Source organism: Chelmon rostratus, chromosome 24, assembly GCF_017976325.1.
Source record: "Chelmon rostratus isolate fCheRos1 chromosome 24, fCheRos1.pri, whole genome shotgun sequence".
Classification (NCBI taxonomy): Eukaryota; Metazoa; Chordata; class Actinopteri; order Chaetodontiformes; family Chaetodontidae; genus Chelmon; species Chelmon rostratus.
In genome coordinates, this window is record NC_055681.1 from 3,715,668 (window position 1) to 3,736,793 (window position 21,126).

A 21,126-nucleotide genomic window follows, 5' to 3' on the forward strand; every position below is an offset into this window, starting at 1 on the left:
TGGCACAGTTTGTCCTTTCTAGCCTGATTACTCTAATTGCTGCAGATGTCCGGTAACATTAGCTGAAACACAGACTTTATATGTGCATCTGTGTATGTGGTGGGTGGAGGTCATGATATTAACCCATTTTCTTAAACGCAATTCAAACTATGAAGAAAAATCTGTCTTTCTTTTCACCCCTCTCCTTCAGTTTATGTTCCTGACCTACATCCTCGCCCTGGCCTTCCTCGCCATCTTCGGCTTCACGGCAATACCCGTTTTGCTGTTCTTCAACATGTGGAATACCTGTGCTGCCATGAAGTCTCCTGACGCCAACATCACCTCACCTGATTCCATCTGTGTGGACGTCAGGCAGTATGGTTAGTTGTCCCATCTACACACTACTGTCTTTTATATAGTTGTGTGTCACCTTTAATTGAATCAAAAGTAGAAATATCTCAAGCATAATGTCATGAGAAGAAATGAGAGGAATCAAGAGCTGTTTCTGAAGCAATGCTGCAGTGTAACAGGGGAGATTTTTCCCTTTGTACCAATAAGTGTTCATTATTTTCTGCTAATTAACACCACAAACCATTGCTATGAAGACTGGCAGCCTCCAAGCAGTGTTTGTCAGCTCATCCTCGTGTCATTCAGGCCAGCGTGTCCTTTATACTCTTGCTCCTGCTCTGTTCCTGCACACCTGATCTAATTTAGGATGACACATTTTCATTACAGTTTAATTGGATCAGGTGTGCAGGAGCAGAACTTGGAGACAAGGTGGGCCTTAATAACTGGGTTTGGAAAATCACAAAAAGGCTCAATATCCTACTTTTAAAACACCCCCACCTTTTACCTGGTTTCGGTGTTACCCCTTTGTGAAGTTGTTAATATGTCTATGAGTCATTAGCAGGTCAACTAGAGGCATGTTCCCATCTCCAATGTGTCATTTGAAGCACTTTTTAGTGCTGAAGCGTCAAAACTACTGGAACTATTGGACTATTGGAAGGAAATTTGTTTCAGGATTATGTCCCAATTTGTGGGACATAAATCACTCAACAGTCAAGTGCGCAGCACATATTCATATGCAACGTGTTGCATTTCCCCCAGGTATTTTGACTTGCAGGTGAAGTAAAAAAAAAGTTCCCCTGATCCAGCCAACTGAGCTCAAACATGCCTGCCAGCCGGCAAACTTTGCACAATAAGGATATCCCAGTGCTTCTCACCCTGTTCTCACATATTTAGCCCAGGCTTTACCTACAGGATAGCAAAATCCTACTATATCTACAGTAATAATCTTCTGATACTATTGGCCATATCTAAAGTTAGGCAACAGTAGCCACAGTAAACTACTGGCCATATCTCTCTAAAGTTCTGTAACAATTGCATTCATAGGCTACTGGCCACGCCTAAAGTTAGCCTACTTGAGCTAACATAAACTACTGACCATATTTTCTAAAGTTAGCTGAAATTAGCCATCATAAACAAGCGGTTGTATCTCTCTAACAATAGCCAGCATTATCCACCATAAACTACTGGCCACATCTCTCTAAAGTTAGCTAATATTAGACATTATATCCATACCTAAAGTTAGCCAGCATGAGCTACCATAAGCTAATGGCCATATCTCAAGTGAGTAAACTCCTGGCTAAGTCTTTCTAAAGTTAGCTGACATTAGCCATCATAAACTGGCCCTATCTCTGAGTTACCCAAAATTAGCACAGTACTGCTTATATATGAGAACACTGTAGCACTTAGTGTATTGAATATAGCAATAGTCTTGCTTTAATTGGTGTAAAAACACTCCCATTTGATGCAGTTATATTACAGTATGATTCAAAAAGCTTTACTCATGCTACTAAACATATTAATCTCCAGCTCCAGTTTGCTTTAAATGCTATTTTCTATACAGGAAGAGGTCAAAAATACATTTAGATTATTGGAGGCCTGATTGCATCTCTATGAAAATCCACCCTCCTGCAGTATTACAGCACAGTAAGGCTCTTCTGTGATTGCATATCTTGTTATCTGTTTGATGGCCTAATGCACAGTATGTGACCCATATTTGAAGGACAGCTGGCCCGCTTACAAAGTAGGATGAGGATCACATATGCTTCATTGGCAGTCGTACTGTACTACAGTGTATGAAATATTAACCCCAATTACTGGTAGACATCAAATTATTATCAGCAAATCAGCAGCTACAGTTGATGAGTGAAATGTTTTGGTAAGCACACATATTAATGAAAAGAAGAAAAAGTATATGAATATAGCCTATAATAAGCTTATACTAGCCAGTTCTCAAAAATGTTTTCATACTGAAGAAATAAATCAAAATAATGACCCATATTTCTCCAGTAGCAGAGGCTCAGAGGCCCGGACAGCAGCAGCCCTGTCTCCTTTAATCTTTATCCGAGCCTAAGTCATAATGCTTTCAATCATAGAGTCTCGGGGGAGGAAAAAGCTTCTTGTCTCAGATGAGAAAGTAGCACTCCTGTAATGTTTCATCTCTCTGATCCTGTAGGTATTATTCCCTGGAACGCCACACCGGGAAAAGCTTGTGGAGCCACACTGGGCGACATCTGTAACACCAGCGAGGTGAGAGCACAGTGACTTTTTCACTTCTATTTTATCATCCTTTTGCTTCCCTCGCTGAAATTTTTCTTTTCATCCACAGTTCTACCTGTCCTACCACCTCTACATCGTTGCGTTCGCCGGCGCAGGTGCCACCGTCATCGCATTGGTAAGCTGCTCATGATCCTACTGATAATGGGCTTCTCAAAATATGCACGTTGCCATGGCGTTCTTATCTGTTCCCGTGGCAACCCCGCCTCTCACGTCTGTCAGTATGTCATCTTATGGGTTGAAATCCAACCCTGCAGCCTGCCTCTGCTGCGTGAGTGTGTGCAGACAGGGTCAGTGTTTTACTCTGCTGTGGAGGCGGACTGTTATGTTTCATATCCAGGGGGATAGAGATACTAAAAAAAAGCAATAAGCATCTCTCCAGATGTTATATTGAGTCACCTGACAGCCCTCTGTGCTGTGATGTTTTCCAGCTAACTTCCTCAGGGAGTAGAAAGAGACACAGAATAGTATTTAAGAAGATAAGCAAAAAACATTTGAGCAAAAGTGTATCCGTGCAATGTGAAAATGTTCTCCCCTGGTTAGTAATGTTGCTCTGGTTGAACAGCATGTTTATTTATAGTGGTGTTCAACGTTCAACAACATTTTTTGTCTTGCTATACCCATATTTTCATCCTGCCAGGTGATTTCACTAACTGCTGCTGCTTAGTGGAAATCACCTGCTGTATTTTGGCTGTAAATGTCTTTTAAACTGCGTGCTATGTTTATTTTTTTTGTCATTATTGCCCCTCATTCACAAACTATCAAGCTACAATTTGGGCAGCACTGAATTCAACTGAGGTTTTCATCCCCCTCAAAGACAACCAGGTGATTTCACTGACTGCTAATTAGTGGAATTACCTGGAAGCAGAGTTTGAGATTATAGTCTCTTCACATTGGAAAAGTGACTAAACTAAGTATACAAAAAAGAGGAAATGAAGGAGCTGCAAAACATTACAGCAAACGGTTGTGAAAGTGCTTTGAAAAGTATTGTTGTAATAAAAATGTTGCTTTCCTTGCAAAGTTTAAACGGTTGTGCCTTTCCAAAGTTGCACGCTGTTCTAACTGACACACCACAAACTAACTGTGTACAGTATGTACTTTATGCTAATCCTTACAGGAAACTGTTTTTGCAGTTAGTATTCAAGAAATCAGCACACTTTTATACAAACAGGAAATAATATAAAAAAAACAAGCGGACCTCAATCAAAGCATGCCTTAAGAATGTTACGCCAATTAAACTTCAATGATAAAGCAGAATGTTTTTTTCTGGAGCTGTTTCACTAATATCCGTAATTGGTTCTAATTTTTTGCAGCTGCTAGCAGCTCTAACATTTCCTTTGTGCATTGTATTGTGGGAGAACAGTTTCCATCAACAGCAAAAAAAAAAATCAAGCTTTTTCAGTGTGCATGCTGTTTTGGCGTTAGCGTTTTTTTATAGCATTGCATAGTATTTAACTAGTATATATTATGGAAGTGGGATCCATCAGCAGTCTTCCCCTGCACATTATTTCTTGTCTGTGAAGTAAGTGAAAAAAAAAACCCATCTCCGTTCCTCCTCAGATCCACTACCTGATGATTTTGGCGGCCAACTGGGCCTACCTGAAGAGTGCCGTCTCCACGCACGAGTACCAGGACATCAAGACCAAGGACGACCAGGATCTGGAGGCCGAGGCACGCTCCAAGGAGGGCCAGAACTCCTCCTCCTACTCATAAGGACGAGCGGTCCTCTCCTGCCACCACCCATCTCTCCACATCTCAACCCCCACCCTGCAACACCCAACACCCACCCCTCCCTTTGTTAAAAACAAACCACCTCGGTCATGTTTGATAGTCCCCCAACCTCCTGATTCTCCATCCTCTTCCCTTCCTCGATGTTTATTAAGAGCTGTGGGCTCACACCGGAGGGGAAGAGAATAGAGGCTCAGGAGAAGCGGCAGGCCCAGACGGAGGCAGATGCTTCAGAACGGGAGAGCTCGCCCGTCGGCGTCGAGCTCAGGTACGATATATCAGTTCAGAAGCGTCTCCTCCCCCGTGCTTTTGGGCGCCGGCTCGTGAACGTGGCCCGGCTGTGATGGCCTCGCGCCCTGAGCCAGCACAGCCTCTCAACACACAACTCCTAACAGCCTAAAAAAACATTGTTTACTGTCTGCTTCAGCCACAGGGAAGCCAGGCAGCGACCAACTTCCTCCGTTTTTTGGTGTTTTATATGCATATATATATGAATATGAATATATTGTGCGAATGTGTATGAATGTTGTTGTTTTTTTTAATACTCTCTGAAAGTATGCCAGGTACTATTATGATCTTTCTTCTTCTTTATGTTTTTGCGCTCATAGGTTTTTCTCCTTTTCTTTCTTCTCCATCTTAGACTTTTTATTGCTATTGCTCGATACGTTGTTGCACTATTACGAAACAAAAAATATAAGGGAGAAGAAAATCCCTTAAACACAAAGCACCCAAGCCCCCCTCTGTCATAGAAATACCTAAAATACTCAAATCATGTGGTATCTCAAGGATTATTGTGCATTTACATGATCAGAGTTTATTTATCCACCAAGGTAGTAACCGTTAATTTACGACGAGAGGTGTAGCTAAATTTAATTAAAGGAATAATTGTGGGAAATATGCTAATTCATTTTCTTGTCAAAAGTTAGATGAGAAGATTGACATCAGTCTCATGTCTGCTTGTTAGATATGAAGCTACAGCCAGTACCCGGCTAGCTTAGGTTAGCATAATGACTGAAAATGGGTAAAAAGATAGCCTGGCTCTTCGTTCGTAACAAAATCCACCTACCAGCAACTCTAAACCTCACTAATTACCACAGTGAATCTTGTTTCCTTAATCTGTACAAATAAAATTGAAGTTTAAAACAACAAATTGTGGTTTTATGGGGAGGTTAAGAACCAGACTATTCCCTGGCTAGCATAGTGACTTCCTGATGGCTATGCTAACCATAATACCCACGTAAAACCACAACTTGTCATTTTTACACTTTGGTTTTTGTGGGAATTGAAAAAACAAGATATATTGTATTAATTTATGAGCTTGGTAGACTGATTTTGTGTCTTGTGAAGCCAAGCTAGCTGTCTCTAGCAGTGTTTTAAGATACTGTAACCTAAGCTAACCGGCTGCTGGCATTAGCTTGAAATTTACCTTAAGAACATGAAAGTGGTGTCAATGTTCCCATCTAACTCTCCGCGAAGAAGTGAATAAGTGCATTTCTCAGAATGTCGAACTATTCCTTAGAAGACCTTTATGGTTTTTGCTACACTCTTCACCAGCGGCAGTAGAAATCAAAGATAAATCTGTCCGGGTCTTTTAACACAAAAAAAGACACACACCTCAGGAATCAAACCAAATCTGAGTTTCACAAGTTGTGTTCTTTTCCAAAGCTTCACCATCTAAACACTAACCCTGACCAGATTCATACACCGTCCTGTGTGAATTATTCCGTCATTTTCTAAAATTCCTCCTTTTGCCAATGAAGTTCACCTGTAAATAGCCGAATCACCCGAAAAGATCTCGATTCACACCTCTCCCAAAACAGGGAGAGCACAGTCAGTGTTTTGCCATGCTCTATTATTTTTTTTCCACAGATATATGTAAATGTACCCTTTGAGATATGTGTTTAGCACTCAAATACTAGTTCTGCATTTGATATAATAATTGTAACGTAACATCTTGAATGATATGTCGTGAGAGGGACACAGTGCAGTCATGATATATGATATGATATGGCTTGGGGTGCTTGTGACGTATACATTTTAAAACATGACAAAAAAATATGGAAATTGATTTTTAATGTTTTATCAGTTTTAGGCAGCTGAGTTGTTGTTGTGATTCAGTAACTATGATTTTATTGAACTTGTTTCTGCTTATTTTTTCGACGGCCAGCCAAACGAGTGACTCATCAACATGTGAGTTGAGAAAAAAAGTCACTTGTTTTCTTTCCTTTTCTTTTTAACGTCATGCCTCTCATATGAGCCACAGAGACTGTTTTGGATGTTTACACTCTGAATAAAACAAGTCAGGAATTTTCATACATTCATTTTATAATCAGACATGCTTTAATAATCATGAACTATATTCTATATTGATCATCACTGGTTAGTTTACCCTCAAAAAAAAAAATGAAGAAGAAAACTTTTTGAATTTTGATGAGATGAAGCATGTCAGTATCGTCCATGTGTGCAGCTGTCTATTCTGTATAAAAAAGGACTATATTGCCATGTGTGTTATGTTTGATAAATATACGTGCTTTGCCGGCAGGTTGATGTAAAGACAAACTTCAATTTCCTATAAGACGATGCGTGTCAGGGTGTTGTTGTTTCCTCGTTATTTGCATGAAGGAGACATGACTGTGTCTTTACAGTTTTTCAGGTGATGTGTAGTCAATTGTACCGACAACTATGGTAGGCGGTGTTTGCCCCCCTCCTCCACACCCCCCCCCCTCTCCACCCACTTTTCTAAAGAAAACTCCATTGTACTTTGATGGCATTGTAGTCCCTGTAGGTGTTTCATTATGGTTTTATTTTTTAAGTTGGAAATAGTTCTATGACTCCTATATAGTGATGATTTTTGTAACCTTCTCTAGTAAAACCGATATTTTTTATTATCGTGACACCTTTGTCTCCTGTCTCGTTCTTGTGTTTGCGTCTCTTTGAATTCTTGTATTTCATGTGCATGGTTACAAACCCATATTTAATCAAAGTGACAACATGCAAACAATTGCTTAAGAGCTGCAACTAACAATGAACTATGAATTGTTTGATCTCAAAAACATCAAAAAATAGTGAAAAATATTCACCAACATTTCCCAGACTTCAAGGCTTCAACAATCCAAAGCCAAAATATATTTAATTTACTAAGGTAAGACAGCAAAAAGCAGCAATTCATTATATTCAAGAAGCTGCAACCATCAAATGCTCCAAAAATGGGCTGAAACACGAAGTCAATTCTCAGAATATTTGCTGATTAATTTTCTGTTGACTGACTAAACAAACTAACTAATCATGTGAGCTCTTGTTGCTTTTTACTAGGTCACCTATCAAATGCATTCATCTGTTTATTTAACCTGCAAAACTCCTTCCACCGCAAGATAAAGTAGTTGACACATTTTTAATTGCAACCTTAGTGAATGAAAAAGCTCGAATAATCCTCCATGTTTCAAAGGTTGGCAACATTTTCCTTTTCGTAATCAAGAAGTAAGTTGCAACAGGTGCAATGAAGTAACCTTCAAACAGAAAAATGAACCAAAAGATCAACTCACTTCCAGGAGAAGTTCATGTTGGTTTATCAAAAAGTCGACAGAAGCTGCCATATGACATTATTATTTCTATGGAGATTCGACATCAGAAATCAGGATGTGATCTTAAAATACTCAGTTGCAGACTGGACTCCTCTGAGCGGGTATAAAGACCCAACACATCCATGCTACACCCCCACAGGTGATTTCACTTTGGACCTGCTCTGAACTGAGTGGGCTGACTCTCTTTGATTTACATCTCCCTCATTCTCCAATTTTGCTGCTCCTTTTATGGAAACAAAATATTTTTATCTGACATACGATCTGGTGAGCCCACATCATTGCCAGGAAAGCTGTTCAACTTCAACCTGGCCAGTAAGTGAAAGCACCTGCGTGGGTGTGCAGGGCTCTCAATCACTATTTAATACTGGAATTTAACATCAGTAGTAGAGGAATTACATTTGAAATGGCCTCAGTCACTGTGAAGACACAAACTGAGCTTTTATCTCTCACACTTTTGATATGAGGGCACAACCTTGTGGACAAAGAGGGTATTACACCTCCGACAAAAAATAAATAAATAAATAAATAAATAAAACAAAAAAAACACACCAAACACATTTTCCTCCAGTCTGATTGCTGGCTGATGTTTTATTTCCAGTGTAAAAAAAAGTCAGTAGCAATGGGCTCCACTTCTCCAAGCTGAGGAGGGGTTGTGATTGATAAATATTTAAATACATCATCTTTAGAGAAACACTGAATTCCATCATTGCATCACTTGTCTTACCAATTTCTAATCAACAATTGTAAGACCTCTAGCTTATCACTATCACTCTTCCAGAGCACAATGATTTGAAACAACTAAATTTAGTTAACTATGTGATTAAAAGTAATGCATCTCATTCATTTTCTTACCACAGAGACGTGGAATTGCCGACATTTACTTCCTATATATTATTTGATTGACCACATTTTCGGGACTTTCTTTTATGCTGTATGTCAACAGTTTGAGTATTTGTGTTTCTGAGCCGATAATAACTCAATAATCAATAATGATGTAAAACATTTAACAGCATGTGTTCGATTTAGTTGTTTTGTAATGGTTATTTGTTGACTTTAAAATCATTTTGCGAGTGTTTTGTAGGCTGTTTAGAGACAATGAGCACTAGATCCCAATATTTTCATTGTAAACATGGTTGTATAGTTCTTGCAGAGTTCTGTATCTGCAGGCACAAAATAATCTCAGGACTTCTCTTTTTGTGGGCTCCAACTTCTAGCCACAGCTGCATCAGTGACGTCAAAACTGTTGGAACAAAAACCCTTTGACAGTTTCAAATCATTTGTGTTTTGGGAACTGTTACGACTTTCAGTGACGTAGTTTAACTTTTAATTTAAAAATCCATTTCAGCCAGTTACCTCTGACACAATCAAGGTTCATCACTGACCACAAATAAATCTATGAAACCTGCAAAAACATACTGTATAAGAAACTATGAATTAATAACCACATAAGTGAAGTCTGAATCAGTCGGGAAGGCTGTGTTGACAGTTCTGTGTACCCCGTGTGGTGAAATTGTTAAATATTGGCACAAAATGTTAACAGTTTTTGTCTAAAAATATCAATATCTGCTTAAAAGTACGGATTATTGTCAAAATGTATTTGTGGGCATCACAGAACAAACACCACGTCCTCTTTCACAGAGTCATGAACTCAGACCCGTCCAGCTGTGGCAGAAGCATCACATGATCACAGTGAGCAAGCAGCTCAGCAGCAGGTGGAGTCAGAGGGACTCTTCCTCTGCAGGTCCACCGTGTTGGTGTGGATCAGGTGATCGGCTCTGTCGTCCAACGCCAGGACGCGACGCGCCGCCTCCTCAAAGGCCGATGCCACATTTGTCGCATCCTTGGCGCTTGTCTCAAAGTACGGGTGGCCGCCGTTCTCACGGCACCACCGTCGCGCGTCCTCCCCCGACACCTGCCGCTCGGGCACATCCAGTTTGTTGGCCACCACCACAAACGGGAAGTTGTTGGGGTCCTTTACATCAGCGTAATAATTGAACTCCTTCTTCCAGTTGGCCAAGTTGTGGAAGCTCTGTCCGTCGTCCATGCTGAAGGTGAGCAGGCAGCAGTCAGAGCCGCGGTAGAAAGGCGTGCGGAGGCTTCGGAAGCGCTCCTGACCCGCCGTGTCCCAGATCTGCAGAGTGACGTGGCGGCCGTCCACCTCCAGCTCCTTGTTGAGGAACTCCACGCCAATGGTGTGGAAGAGGTGCGAGTCAAACTTGTTGCTGACGTAGCGGTTCATGAGCGATGACTTGCCGACGCCGCCGTCACCCAGAAGGATCACCTTCAGGAGAGCTGATTTGGACGTCATTAGGCAGGGAACGGGGTCGGGGTGAATTTAGTCTTGCTGGTCTGAATTCGGAGGCAGGAACAAAGCGGTTTCACCTGAAGAGCACAAAAACTTCAACTTAGAAATCAAAAGAGCAAAACAACCCTGGCACTGTACATCATGAGTGTTGATACAGACATTAAAATGAGATGAAATGAAACCAAATGTGCACACTCCTGCACCAATATGTCTGACCCAATGGAAAATTTCAACATATCTCCCAACCCTGCCGTTCCACATTCAGACAGTGAGCAGCCAGTCGACTACCTAATCCTATTAAACAGCCACAGCCCACTCATTAAACTCTGCAAATAATCAACTTCCGACACTGCATGTATCAAGTTATGCATGAAATGATCTGAGCATCATGTGGACACTGATCACAGGACAAGTGAGTCACCCACTGGTGATGCAATTCAATATGGCCAACAACAGAGAGATTTCAGAACAATTCCTCACCGTTATATCAGCACACAGATGTCAGTGAGAGAGAATTTAACTTCACAGATCACCAAGTGGCCGAAGGAGTTCACCCACTCACAGTCTCAGCTGCAAAGAAAAGTGAGGATTTAAGCACGAACTTAATCAGGCACCACACACTTGCATACTTAACATACCAGTTCAAGCTAAATGGCCGTCGATCCCCCCACATACCAGAACAAATCTCTGAGATGAAAGTGGGAAATCTCACCGAGAGCAAGTTTCAAAGGGAGACGAGGAGGAGCTTTGTTTCATGATCAGCTCATCCATCACAGTTCAGATGGAGCACTCATCCGCCACTGGCTGTGTGCAGACAAGCTGCCTTTAAAGGAGTATTCTACCAAAAATCTATTGAAGTGTGTTCATAGCTTCCTTCTTTTCCAGTCAATGCTAGCTTTAGTTAGCTTAGCTTCACAGTTACAAAGAAGTCCAATTCATGATCAAATCTCCACTATTGATAATTGTTTGCTAACATATACAACAAGGAGAAGAATAAAATCATCACATTCAAGAAGCTGGAACCAGTGAACATTTGCCATTTTTGATTCATTGACAATCAAATATCAAATAGTTGCCAGTTAATTTCCTGTCAATTGTCTCATTGATTAATCTGCGAAACCTTGCAGCTCTAGTTGTATTTCAAGCTTATTATTGTAGGTGTTGAGTAAACTAATACAAATGTTGCATTAAATAAAGACATCATACGAAACACAATGACTGCAAGATGTAATTCATTAAATTGTATTACTTTTCTAACTTCCAAAAACAGCATCTACGACTGGGCATGCTGTCTACAGCCAATTAGGCTGCTTGTTATGAAAAGTTGGGCGACTCTGCAGAGTTTAAATACATGAATGAAATGAGGAGTTCATCTCTGCTGTGGGCTGGAGGGCCAGGAGGCTGCACCCACGAGAACAGGCAGCAATAGAGCATTTCCAGCCCAAAGGACCAAAACCGGCTAAATGATGTCTTTGTCCTGAGACACTGACTGCAGTGATGCTCCTGTCCTTTCTCCTGGAGAAATGTTGAGCAGGAATGAACTGGCACACACACACACACACACACACACACACGAGTCATGTGCTTCATTCTGCATCATAAGAGAAGGCTGCTCTTTGTGTTATTTCCAATTAAGTAATCAATGTTTCCTCTAATCACCCGTGATTTCATTTAAACCTGCAAACTATAATATTCCCATCAATGCTTAAGAAGTCCAGATGAAGAGCAGATGTGCTCCATCAGCAGGGTAATCATTAGCGCATGGAGAGGTTTGCCAGGAGAGCTGAGGACGAGCCAGCGACGTACTACCTCTCAATAAATGCGTTTTATAGCCCCAACAACACGGGAACTGCAGCTATCAGGGGTGACAGCTGACAAAAACAACATTTTACAGTTCACAGTTAACTTAGCAACCTTCCAGGTACAAACACAGAACACGTTCAGACTTCCACTCAGGGATTGCGGCACAACTTCTGATTCTTTACGGTTTCTAGCTGGCGAACACTAGTTAGGTCCATTTTCGGACGCGCATGTTTTCGTCACTTCTTCTTCTTCTTCCTAGCCATAGCTTTAACGTTCGTTTCTTTCATCGCTTTTATTCAAACCATCAAGATGTAGTATGACTTGGTAGAAGACACAACTAAACAGAACATATAAATAGTTATATTTTATAGTTAATAGTTAATAGTCAATTAATATTACTCGTGCCAAACCGGGAGTTTCGCCTGACCGATTTCAGCTAACGCAGCTAGCATACTATTCACTTCTAAAAAGAGATAACTATTACCCCAAAACTAGCGATCAGTCATTAACGTGGCCGAATATTAAATTCTACTTACTTGTGTGTAATTGCCGTCCATGTGTTGGGGAAATTATGGAAAGAAGAAGAGCTGGTTTTTGTCCGATAATGGAAGCTTTACCATAAACTGTAGCTGTCCGATAACGGGCGCGCTGACAGTTCACACACTTTAACGAGCGATTCAAAAGAAAGAAAGTGGGATTTTTTGTCATTGGAATGGAGGTATGCTATCCAAGTAACTGTACCTGTGGGTGCGGTGGTCACAGCCTGGATGCTGCGGTTAATTTCCCCTCATTCATCCCGGCAGGGTGCTGCTGTCAGCCGGTGACATGGCGCTCCGGTGTCCCCGCTGCTCTCTGGCCCCAGCGCCGCTGATGACGCTCATATGACCCGCGAGGGTCACGCCTCCTCCCGTCAGGCGCTCCGCTGGACGCGGTCACTGCCCCAGTTTCACTCTACTTCCTACTGTCTTGGAAAAAATATCAAATATATACACAATATTTAGAAACATTCATATATAAATGACTGTCTCACAAAATTATGTTGATTTTCTTCAACTTCTCTAAAAAAAAATGCTACCGTATTCTTGTGAAATTTTGGAAACTTTCACTTCTTCAGGCACTTAAGTAGAAACAAGTGTGTTTTAAGGGGTCACACACATGACAAGGGTTAAAGATGTTCAGAATTAGTTTGCAGGCCTCTGCAGTGGGTGAAGGTTTACCACAGGAGCCTGAAGCTTCTGCAGCTTCTTGCCTCTGCCTGTAGAGTGATTTGTCTGTTTGTGTGTATGTGCACAGGACAGAAAATATAAATGGCTGCAGAACATTGGTTTGACTCGCCACCATGATTGAGAGGTATGATAAGAACGGGCATGTGAAAGGAGACACAACACAGACAACAGCCATAGTGCTGAGATACCAAGCAGCCACACTCCAACTGTATCTGCCTGACAAGATACAGTGGCTCCATATCTGACAAGGGTGGCTTATGTTACAAGGGATTTTATCTTAGGACCCCATTTGTCCTTTTAAAACTGACAGAGCCTGTGTTCAAGCAGGAAATGTTCTCAGCAAACAAATGCAGCAAACAGAAAGAAAACATTTAAAAAAAATGCCAGTTTTAAGTTGTTTTTGTTGGATGGCGGCAAGATTAAAGCTGAAATTCTGTCACGTTCTCCAATTAAATGCATGTTTCAGTCCAGAAGTTGAAAGGTTTCACATTAAAATTAAAGCACATCTGTAGTACTGTATGTATTCTGCTTTCCCATCGTAGCAAAACATTACAAGCAGCCTCCAGAAGACTTCTTTCCTTCTCCTGAACCTCATTTTGTCAGCATTCTGGGTCAAAAAGCCCAAAATTCAAAGAACAGCATCAGCAAAAAGCAGTTTAAAGGGTCTTCTGTAACTCTTCGGCCTGGACAGCAAAGTCCCGACGATGACGAGTGGATGAGTCGTTGTGCCACGTCGGCTGAGCGGAGGACCATGGGATATCCACGCGTGTGGCAGATTACTGACTCACATGCTCACCGTTCTCTGAGGTCACATGTCTCATCCACTGGAGCCCCTTCGCTCCACATGAATGGGATATTGTAAGGTGGCAGGACGCATGATTTCTTCTTCTTCAGGCATTCATACCCAGTGTGACTTACAATAAGTGCAACAGAACACACACGTCATTCATCAGTGAGGGCAAAGGTAAAGAGCATGGTGGCTTTAAATTATTCCTCTGAGCAGAGAATGGTTATGCAAAAAGAGGAGCCAGAATAAGTCGCTCCTGAGCTACTGGGAGTAAAGATAAAACGGACGAGACAAGAAATGACTCAGAAGGAAGAAGATGACGACAGACTTTGTGAAAAGCTCTGGTTTCCAGTCTGCAATAGGCAGTGACTCTGCTCTTCAGCCTGGAGCAGAAAGGCGATCACACTGTGGCCTTTGAGTTGTGGATTTACTGATAAAATACGCAAAATAAAGGATAAAGCCTCAAAATGTCTTTTTAAAGCACAAGTCTGCACTCCATCCTGCAAGAAAGCTCTGTCCTCTGTTTCCACCCTGCACTCCTCACCACCTGACCAGTCCTCCTGTTTCACTGAAAGTATTTCATGCAGTCTTCTGTCTTGTTTTGCTGTTTTGGCATTAAAAGCACTAAACCTAAACCAACCTCGGTCTATCTACAGTTTGTGAATCTACACAGAATCATGAAATCTCTGCACTGAGGTGAAAACGGGAAAATCACGAAAACGACCTTTTTAAAATGTCATTTAATTGATTAATCAATCAGCAGAAAATTAATCAGCAACGATGTCAGTTTCTGTTATTTGATTAAGTCAAAATGCAAAAAATTCTGCTTCAAAAATCAGTGTGAGCTCCTAAAAAGTGAATATTTGCTGTGTTTTGTAATGATAGTAAAGTGAATATCTTTAAGGTCTGGACCGCTGGAACAAAACAAGCAATATGAACATGTCAGCATGGCGTGTTTCACTACTTTTGACAATTTATAGGTCAAAAGATTAATCACCTTCACTAAAGCCATCATTCGCAACACTTCAATCCTTCTTTTTAAGGTCATTAAGGCTGAAATTAGACATAAATCTCAAGACTGTCATTCCGGGATTAACTAACAACTAACATTTGGTCAATAAAATGTCAGAAAGTAGTGAAAACTACCCCTCACAGTTTCCCAGAATGCAGTTTGCTGTCTTGTTTTGTCTGGTTGACAGTTTTAAACCCGAAGATATTTTGTTTGCGATCAAAGAAAACCAGCAAATGTTCTCATATAAGAAGCTGAAGAAGAACATTTTTGTCATTCTTGCTTGAAAAATTAATTGTCAGAATAGTTTCAGGTGCAGAAGCAGCATGAATGTGTAAACTTGTGTTTTTTAGGTTCATGGACACTTGGAATTAGAGGCAGACCCAGCCGCTGTGGTACCACTGCTGCCCACAACCGCTGCAGGTCACAAAAGTCATTGCGTCCTCGTCAGGGCCGCCCCGCCTCACCCACGCTGGCAGGAAAAGGGCCCCCCTGGACACCTGCGTCACCCTACAGTCCGACCCCCCGCACCTTTTGCAGTGGATCTTCTGTGTCTGCGTCCCTTCTACACCTTGAGGAAGCTGCCTTTCGCTCACGCCGCGGGACGAGTACTCGGCCCTCAGCCGCCGGAGCTCTGCGCTGGCCATCTCCTCTGCAGACATCCAAGCGAAGGCCTCGGCCGACAGCGAGCCGCTCAGGAGGCCCTGACGAAGATGGCTGTTCTTAGGGTTCCTCATGTTGGCCACCTTGCTCCTCACGCAGGCTTTGTATTTGACCTGGCTGGATTGGTGGCGCTCGTGGACGTGCCGCTCGATGTCTCTGGCCAGCTCTGCAGCCTCGCGTTGATCAGGAGGTTCAGGGCAGAGGGCGGCCAGGAGGAGCTGGACACACTTGGATCTTACGGGTGACAAGTGTGAGGACGAAGATGAGCTTTCTGCAGGGAGGGAAAGAGTGCCGAGGTCATCTTTTGCCCCTGAGGATGATGCTTCTTCACACTTCACACTCTCCTCCTCACATGACTGTGCTGAACCACAGTGAGAATCCCCCTGCTTGGAAACCCCTCCATCTCCGCGGGCATCAACCCTGCAAGGGAGCTCCGGATCCTCGCTCTGCCCTGAGCTTTTCACACCTCGGGTGTCTTTGCTGTACTGCCTCTTCCACTTGGACAACAATCTCTTTGCCTTCTTCTTCACACTGCCGTCAGAGCAGCTTCTCAGGAGATTGTAGAGAACTTTGGCGATGTCCGTCGCTTCCAGCTGCTCTGCTGTGACGTGCATCTTATCAAGGTCACAGAGGAGGGTCAAGATGTTCCCATAGCTTCTGTCTGCATTGGCTCTCTCTATCTGCAGAGCACAGTGGACGATTTCTTTAGCCTCCATGGTGGCTGCAGAGAAAACAGAGGGTGCTGAAGTAGTAAAACAACCTTATTATTACCAAATAGATGACCAAGATTACACCTGAAGAAAAGTACCAATAAAGATCTGTAACAGTGTCTCTGTTGTTTTCAACCCATGCACCGTTCAGCATGTGAAAACATTCCTCTCTGCGTGTGTGCGTTGATTCACCTGAACTTCCTCAGGGTTTGCAGCAGGAACACAAACAACGTCTACAAGGGAGCAGCCATGTTGAATGCTTTCAAACCGTGATAATTCCTAGTTTCACCTCTAGATGGTGCTGCAGCCTCATAGAAATTGACGTTCATGGCGCTTGTGGAGGGTTTGGCTTTGTTTGGAATAAGTTTGCTGTAAAGGAGCTAAATCTACTAAGCTGAGCACACAGTTTGACATGTACCACCTCTTTTTTGTGATAGTTTTGCTTTTACACTGTTATTTTTCTAGATGTAATTCTTCCAGGGAATGGAAATTAATGCAAAGTTTCAAATGTGAGCTTGCATCTTTTAATATTATTGCAGTTCTTTGTGGTGGTTAAATCTGTCATCGGATCAGAATAACAGGGTCTTGTGGTTGTGCTGTGATGCTGCAATTTGTCCAAAAGGAACTGTAGCTCTGTAGCTCTTATGTAAAGATTTGTGTGTGTGCTTTTGGCTTTTCGGGTTATTCCCAATTCAGAACCCGGTCTGGATTTCTGTTTATTTTCACAACTCTTTTCTTTGCACTGGCAATAACAACAAAGCTGGATTAACGTCTGTGTCGAAGCACAGAAAAGGTTGAGGGTGCAACCCACTATCCTGTGGATTACAGTATTCAATAAGGAGATAATTTCAGCAATGTTCATGGATTAATCTGTATGATTATGGCTGTGCTTTACATTTTTCCTGGATGGTTGTGATACCGATTGAGGACTTGCATAAGCTTGGATTCAGTGTGCAGAAACATGCAGTCACGCGGCCTCCAGACGAGAATTCAAGAGTGGAAGGTATCTCACAACAAGATGAGGCAAGCCTCTGCTGTGGTGCAATTATATGTTGTTGGCTAAGAAGATGAATGAGTGTTACAGATAATTCATGGTTGTGGAGCTAAGACAAGAAGCGTTTCCGTGCATCAAAACCACTACAGTGGACAGTTTGCAGGTAGCTGTTATTATGTCCTCAGAGCCAATGAGACAGTTTGACATAATCACACACTCGAGAGTGACGCATGTGGATGAAAATATAGAAGCAGTGGGTGGTTGCGAAGTTACACATGTATTCATTTAACAGCATTTGAATGGGGATCCTCCAAAGAAATGTCGCTGAATATGACAGCAAATCTGAGTGAAATTTAGGGACTGTATGAAAAGTATTAGGGTGGGGACGGGGGTAGAAATGAGGGGTGCTTATGTTTCACTTTTCAAAAATGTGAGTCCATCCTCAGTGGGTTTTCTTTGGACCCTTCCTTCCAACTTAGCTAATTCCACCTCCAATAACTCAAAACGATCCTAATTATTTCGGATATATCTTGCGAGGAACGTGCAAAATTAAATATAAATCTGGGGTCAGAAAATGAAAACAGGAAACATGTTCATTATGGCTGCGACTAATATCCACGACAGTTTCCCGATACATAGGTCTTCCAATATTCTGTTTTGTCCGACCAAAACAGCAAAACCCACACATATTTAATTCAATATGAGGTAAGACAAAGACAAGCACCAAATATTCATACTGGGAAGCTGGAGTGGGTGATCGTTTTGTCATTTTTGCTTGAATTTAGCAGTTATTTCGTTTCAGCTCGACCCTCGAGCAAAAATAAACAATGCACGGCCCTCCTCTTTTTCTGAGCCTTCCTCACACCCCATACATTTTCACACACTCCCTGAGGAGAGATTTCACTCTAACTGATACTACTTACTAAATTTTTCTGCCTATGTAATGTATTTTCTTCACATCTGTCATGACGGTTTTGATGGCTTTGCCAATAATTGTGAACATGGACAATAAGAGCTGGAGTCCAGTTTGTAATCTGTGATACACATGTCCCTCTGGCAAGGCTCCATTGACTGTGAATGGAAAGTTTGCTGCCTTTGTGCACATAACATTTGACACATTTGTGTCAAAAATGAATTCAGCACCACAAGAAATTTCACTCCTGTAAAATTATATATATTATCATTCACACACAAATGCCTCCAGGACATATAGACCCCTGAGCCCGTTGCTGTTGTGTAACCTGAGGTATGACATCACCCTCTTAATCTTGTATTAAAAATTAGCTTTAAGATTTATGCAGCCGGGACCAATAGCGGTGGAGGTCCTGAGGGGAAGCTGATAGTGTCTCCGCATGTAAAAGCTTCTGGCTCTCAAGTCTTCAAACTGCAGCTTTTAAAACCCCAAACGGAAGCCGACGCTTCCAGGAGGCTTTTAGCAGCGTTAATGTTTGACATTTCTTTCCTGAGTGTGCTGGCTGAAGGAATTTAGTGGGTCCTGCAATGTGCAACGACAGATATTCAAGGTGCATCCAATTCCTTGTTTGCTTTTTTGGTGGTTGTTCAGTGGATTTTGTGGAGTGACACTTCAGTGTGTGTGTTGCCTCTATGTGTATGTGTGTTGAGATGGGTGGGGTCCAGCTGGGCCTCCAGTGAACACATGCAGGAGACAAACAAGAAAAATCTTCTTTCAGCAGTCGACTCACCGCAGGCCTCCTGGCTTTTGTTTCTCCGACCACACATGACTGGAATTCCTGAGAACTGGCACAAGGCTCCTTGGGATCTTATCAAATAATTTCACCGCGGCCTGTGTGCACTTGTACGCTCCTTATCTGTGGGAATGGAATTTTACCAGCACGCCGCTGCTGTGACGCCCATTTGACAAGAGGTGGCGCTCTCTGCACTGCGCTGATTCCATTGGAGCTGTATGAGGAAGTGGAGTCCTGCTGTATCACATCCTGCTTTTGTTGTCTCCGCCTCTTGTGCAGACCACGCCACACTTGACGGCGTGTATGCATGAGCACACACACACACACACACACACACACACACACACACACACAACCCCGCCCTGAGCTTGAGAAATCCTAAGGAGGGGGGACGCTTTCTTGTTAAAGTGATCAGTTTCTTCATGGCCAGACATTCATGACAACAGATGCATGGTGAGCCCGTGCACCCTGAAATCACTCCCAACACACACACACTCATACAGCACAAACACACTTGAATGTGTGTGTGTGTGTGTGTGTGTGTGCACATCAGGCAGCACAAAAGAATAAGAGGCACTTTAAAAAGGGTGAATCACGATTTGTGGCAGTGAAATATCCACATTATGAAGGATTTTTGTCTTATTCTTGCTCTGCCAGTGCAATATTCAGTCTACTTAGGGACTGTACACAAATGATTAGCAGGGGAGGGGGGAGGTTAGAGGGGGGGGTTGGCTTTTTGGGGACAGAAGAAAGTTTTACTTTGAAATTCATATGTCAGCATTCCTTTGCAGGATTAATACACAAACTGACTCAAATACTTACAACTGGTGGTTCTTGTGTGCACAGCGGATCATAAACAAGGAACAAGCCGCACCAGTGAAACTGTTTTGTATTCTTTTTGTTATGGATTAGGCAAACAAGCGATGATGAAGCAATCAGGTGTGAGTAGGCGGATTTGGTTTTGTTTACTGGTTTAAGATGAATAGCTGCTGGCTTCATATTTGGAGCACAGACACGCGGGTGGTATTGATCTACTCATCTAACTCTTAGCAATATGCTTGTTCTCCAAAATGATTTTAAATTAGAGCACGCCATCTCAGTGGTGTAGAGTGAAAGAGCATCTTTATATTATTTTTGAATTACTGAGAGCAGTTTCAACAAAGTCAAAGGTAGAAATGAATAAAATATGAATAATTCTGGAGAGAGTGCTGCAACATAAAGAATGTAAGAGTTAACACCTCCTCCATCCCTTGCTGTAGATTGAATGCTTTTGTTAGCGTCGTCTCTTTTAACTCAGGTTGGCACCGCTGCTAAAAACACAACGTGAGACACTGTGGTTTTCATGCTGCGAGAGCAAAATCAACCTCTATGTTGTATCTGTGCCTAATGCTTTTGACAGGGGAGTAGCCTGGCTGCGCCCTGCCCATCGCACCCACCCATCATGACCTTGAGGGTGATCACACATGACTGGAGTGGACGTTTTTTTTCTCGCTCTCTCCCTCTCTTTGTGTTTCTTTTCTCCATTCCTGCCACAGGGCTCATTCTGTTTTGACTGACACTCTGAAAGGTTTCTTGAGTTTCTATTTTCGGGGTTACAAATCAGCCAAAGTGTCGCAGTCGTCAGCTTCTACTTATCAACCATCTTGCACCGCCTCAAGCAGGAAGTGAGACTCCCAAAACATGGAACCACAACAGCTATCAACTGTTATGTCTGCTCTGGTCGATCATAATGTTGTCCTCTTCTGATTAACCTCTTGTTCAAGCCGGGAACAATAAGGAAGTAGAACTGATATCAGCTTGTTTGTGACCTACAATGGCGGAATGAGTCAAATGTAGATCATGACATCCAGTAACTCTGAAATTGTTTGTGGGGGAAAGTGCGGTTTGTGCTGCTGCAGCTGGAGCTGCAAGACCCTGAACTACATGATGAGATGCAAGGGAGTTCAAGGGAAAGTTGCTTCCCCCAAATGCAAGCTCTGAAACAACTTCATTGAGTTTACTGTGAACGAACGA

At 42.3% G+C, this 21,126-nt stretch overlaps 3 protein-coding genes across 6 annotated transcripts in view; 1 reads left to right on the forward strand and 2 right to left on the reverse strand.

Moving 5' to 3' along the window:
- Positions 1-7,217, forward strand: part of LOC121627226 (neuronal membrane glycoprotein M6-b-like) — a 42,938-nt gene extending 35,721 nt beyond the window's left edge. For both annotated transcript variants that reach the window (XM_041966011.1, XM_041966010.1), the window contains exons 4-7: positions 191-359; positions 2,501-2,574; positions 2,654-2,719; positions 4,162-7,217. In XM_041966011.1, the coding sequence (XP_041821945.1) occupies positions 191-359; positions 2,501-2,574; positions 2,654-2,719; positions 4,162-4,314 (462 nt within the window). In that variant the 3' untranslated portion in view covers positions 4,315-7,217. The remainder of the gene's footprint in view (positions 1-190; positions 360-2,500; positions 2,575-2,653; positions 2,720-4,161) is intronic.
- A 1,248-nt stretch (positions 7,218-8,465) lies between these two features.
- On the reverse strand, positions 8,466-12,983 carry LOC121627304 (ras-related protein Rab-9A-like). 3 transcript variants are annotated; one of them, XM_041966145.1, is made up of 3 exons: positions 12,760-12,983; positions 10,696-10,785; positions 8,466-10,292 (listed from the first exon to the last, which is right to left on the reverse strand). In XM_041966145.1, the coding sequence occupies exon 3, from the start codon at positions 10,216-10,218 to the stop codon at positions 9,613-9,615; it is 606 nt and encodes a 201-aa protein (XP_041822079.1). In that variant the 5' UTR covers positions 10,219-10,292; positions 10,696-10,785; positions 12,760-12,983; the 3' UTR covers positions 8,466-9,612. The 3 variants fall into 3 exon arrangements, with proteins under 3 accessions (XP_041822079.1, XP_041822081.1, XP_041822080.1); XM_041966147.1 differs by lacking the exon at positions 12,760-12,983 and adding an exon at positions 10,928-10,973; XM_041966146.1 differs by lacking the exon at positions 10,696-10,785.
- A 1,837-nt stretch (positions 12,984-14,820) lies between these two features.
- Positions 14,821-19,245, reverse strand: LOC121627493 (transcription elongation factor A N-terminal and central domain-containing protein). The gene is made up of 2 exons (XM_041966417.1): positions 19,111-19,245; positions 14,821-16,424 (listed from the first exon to the last, which is right to left on the reverse strand). Exons 1-2 carry the CDS (start codon positions 19,145-19,147, stop codon positions 15,412-15,414), a joined length of 1,050 nt encoding a protein of 349 aa, XP_041822351.1. The 5' UTR covers positions 19,148-19,245; the 3' UTR covers positions 14,821-15,411.
- Between the last annotated feature and the right edge of the window lie 1,881 nt (positions 19,246-21,126).

Excerpts from the sequence above, each read along its gene's own strand:
- LOC121627304 (XM_041966146.1), bottom strand. The coding sequence starts at position 10,218 with ATGACGTCCAAATCAGCTCTCCTGAAGGTGATCCTTCTGGGTGACGGC.
- LOC121627493 (XM_041966417.1), bottom strand. The coding sequence starts at position 19,147 with ATGTGTGGTCGGAGAAACAAAAGCCAGGAGGCCTGCG. Across the intron at positions 16,425-19,110 it reads CAAAAGCCAGGAGGCCTGCG|CCACCATGGAGGCTAAAGAA; the intron begins GTGAGTCGACTG and ends TTTTCTCTGCAG.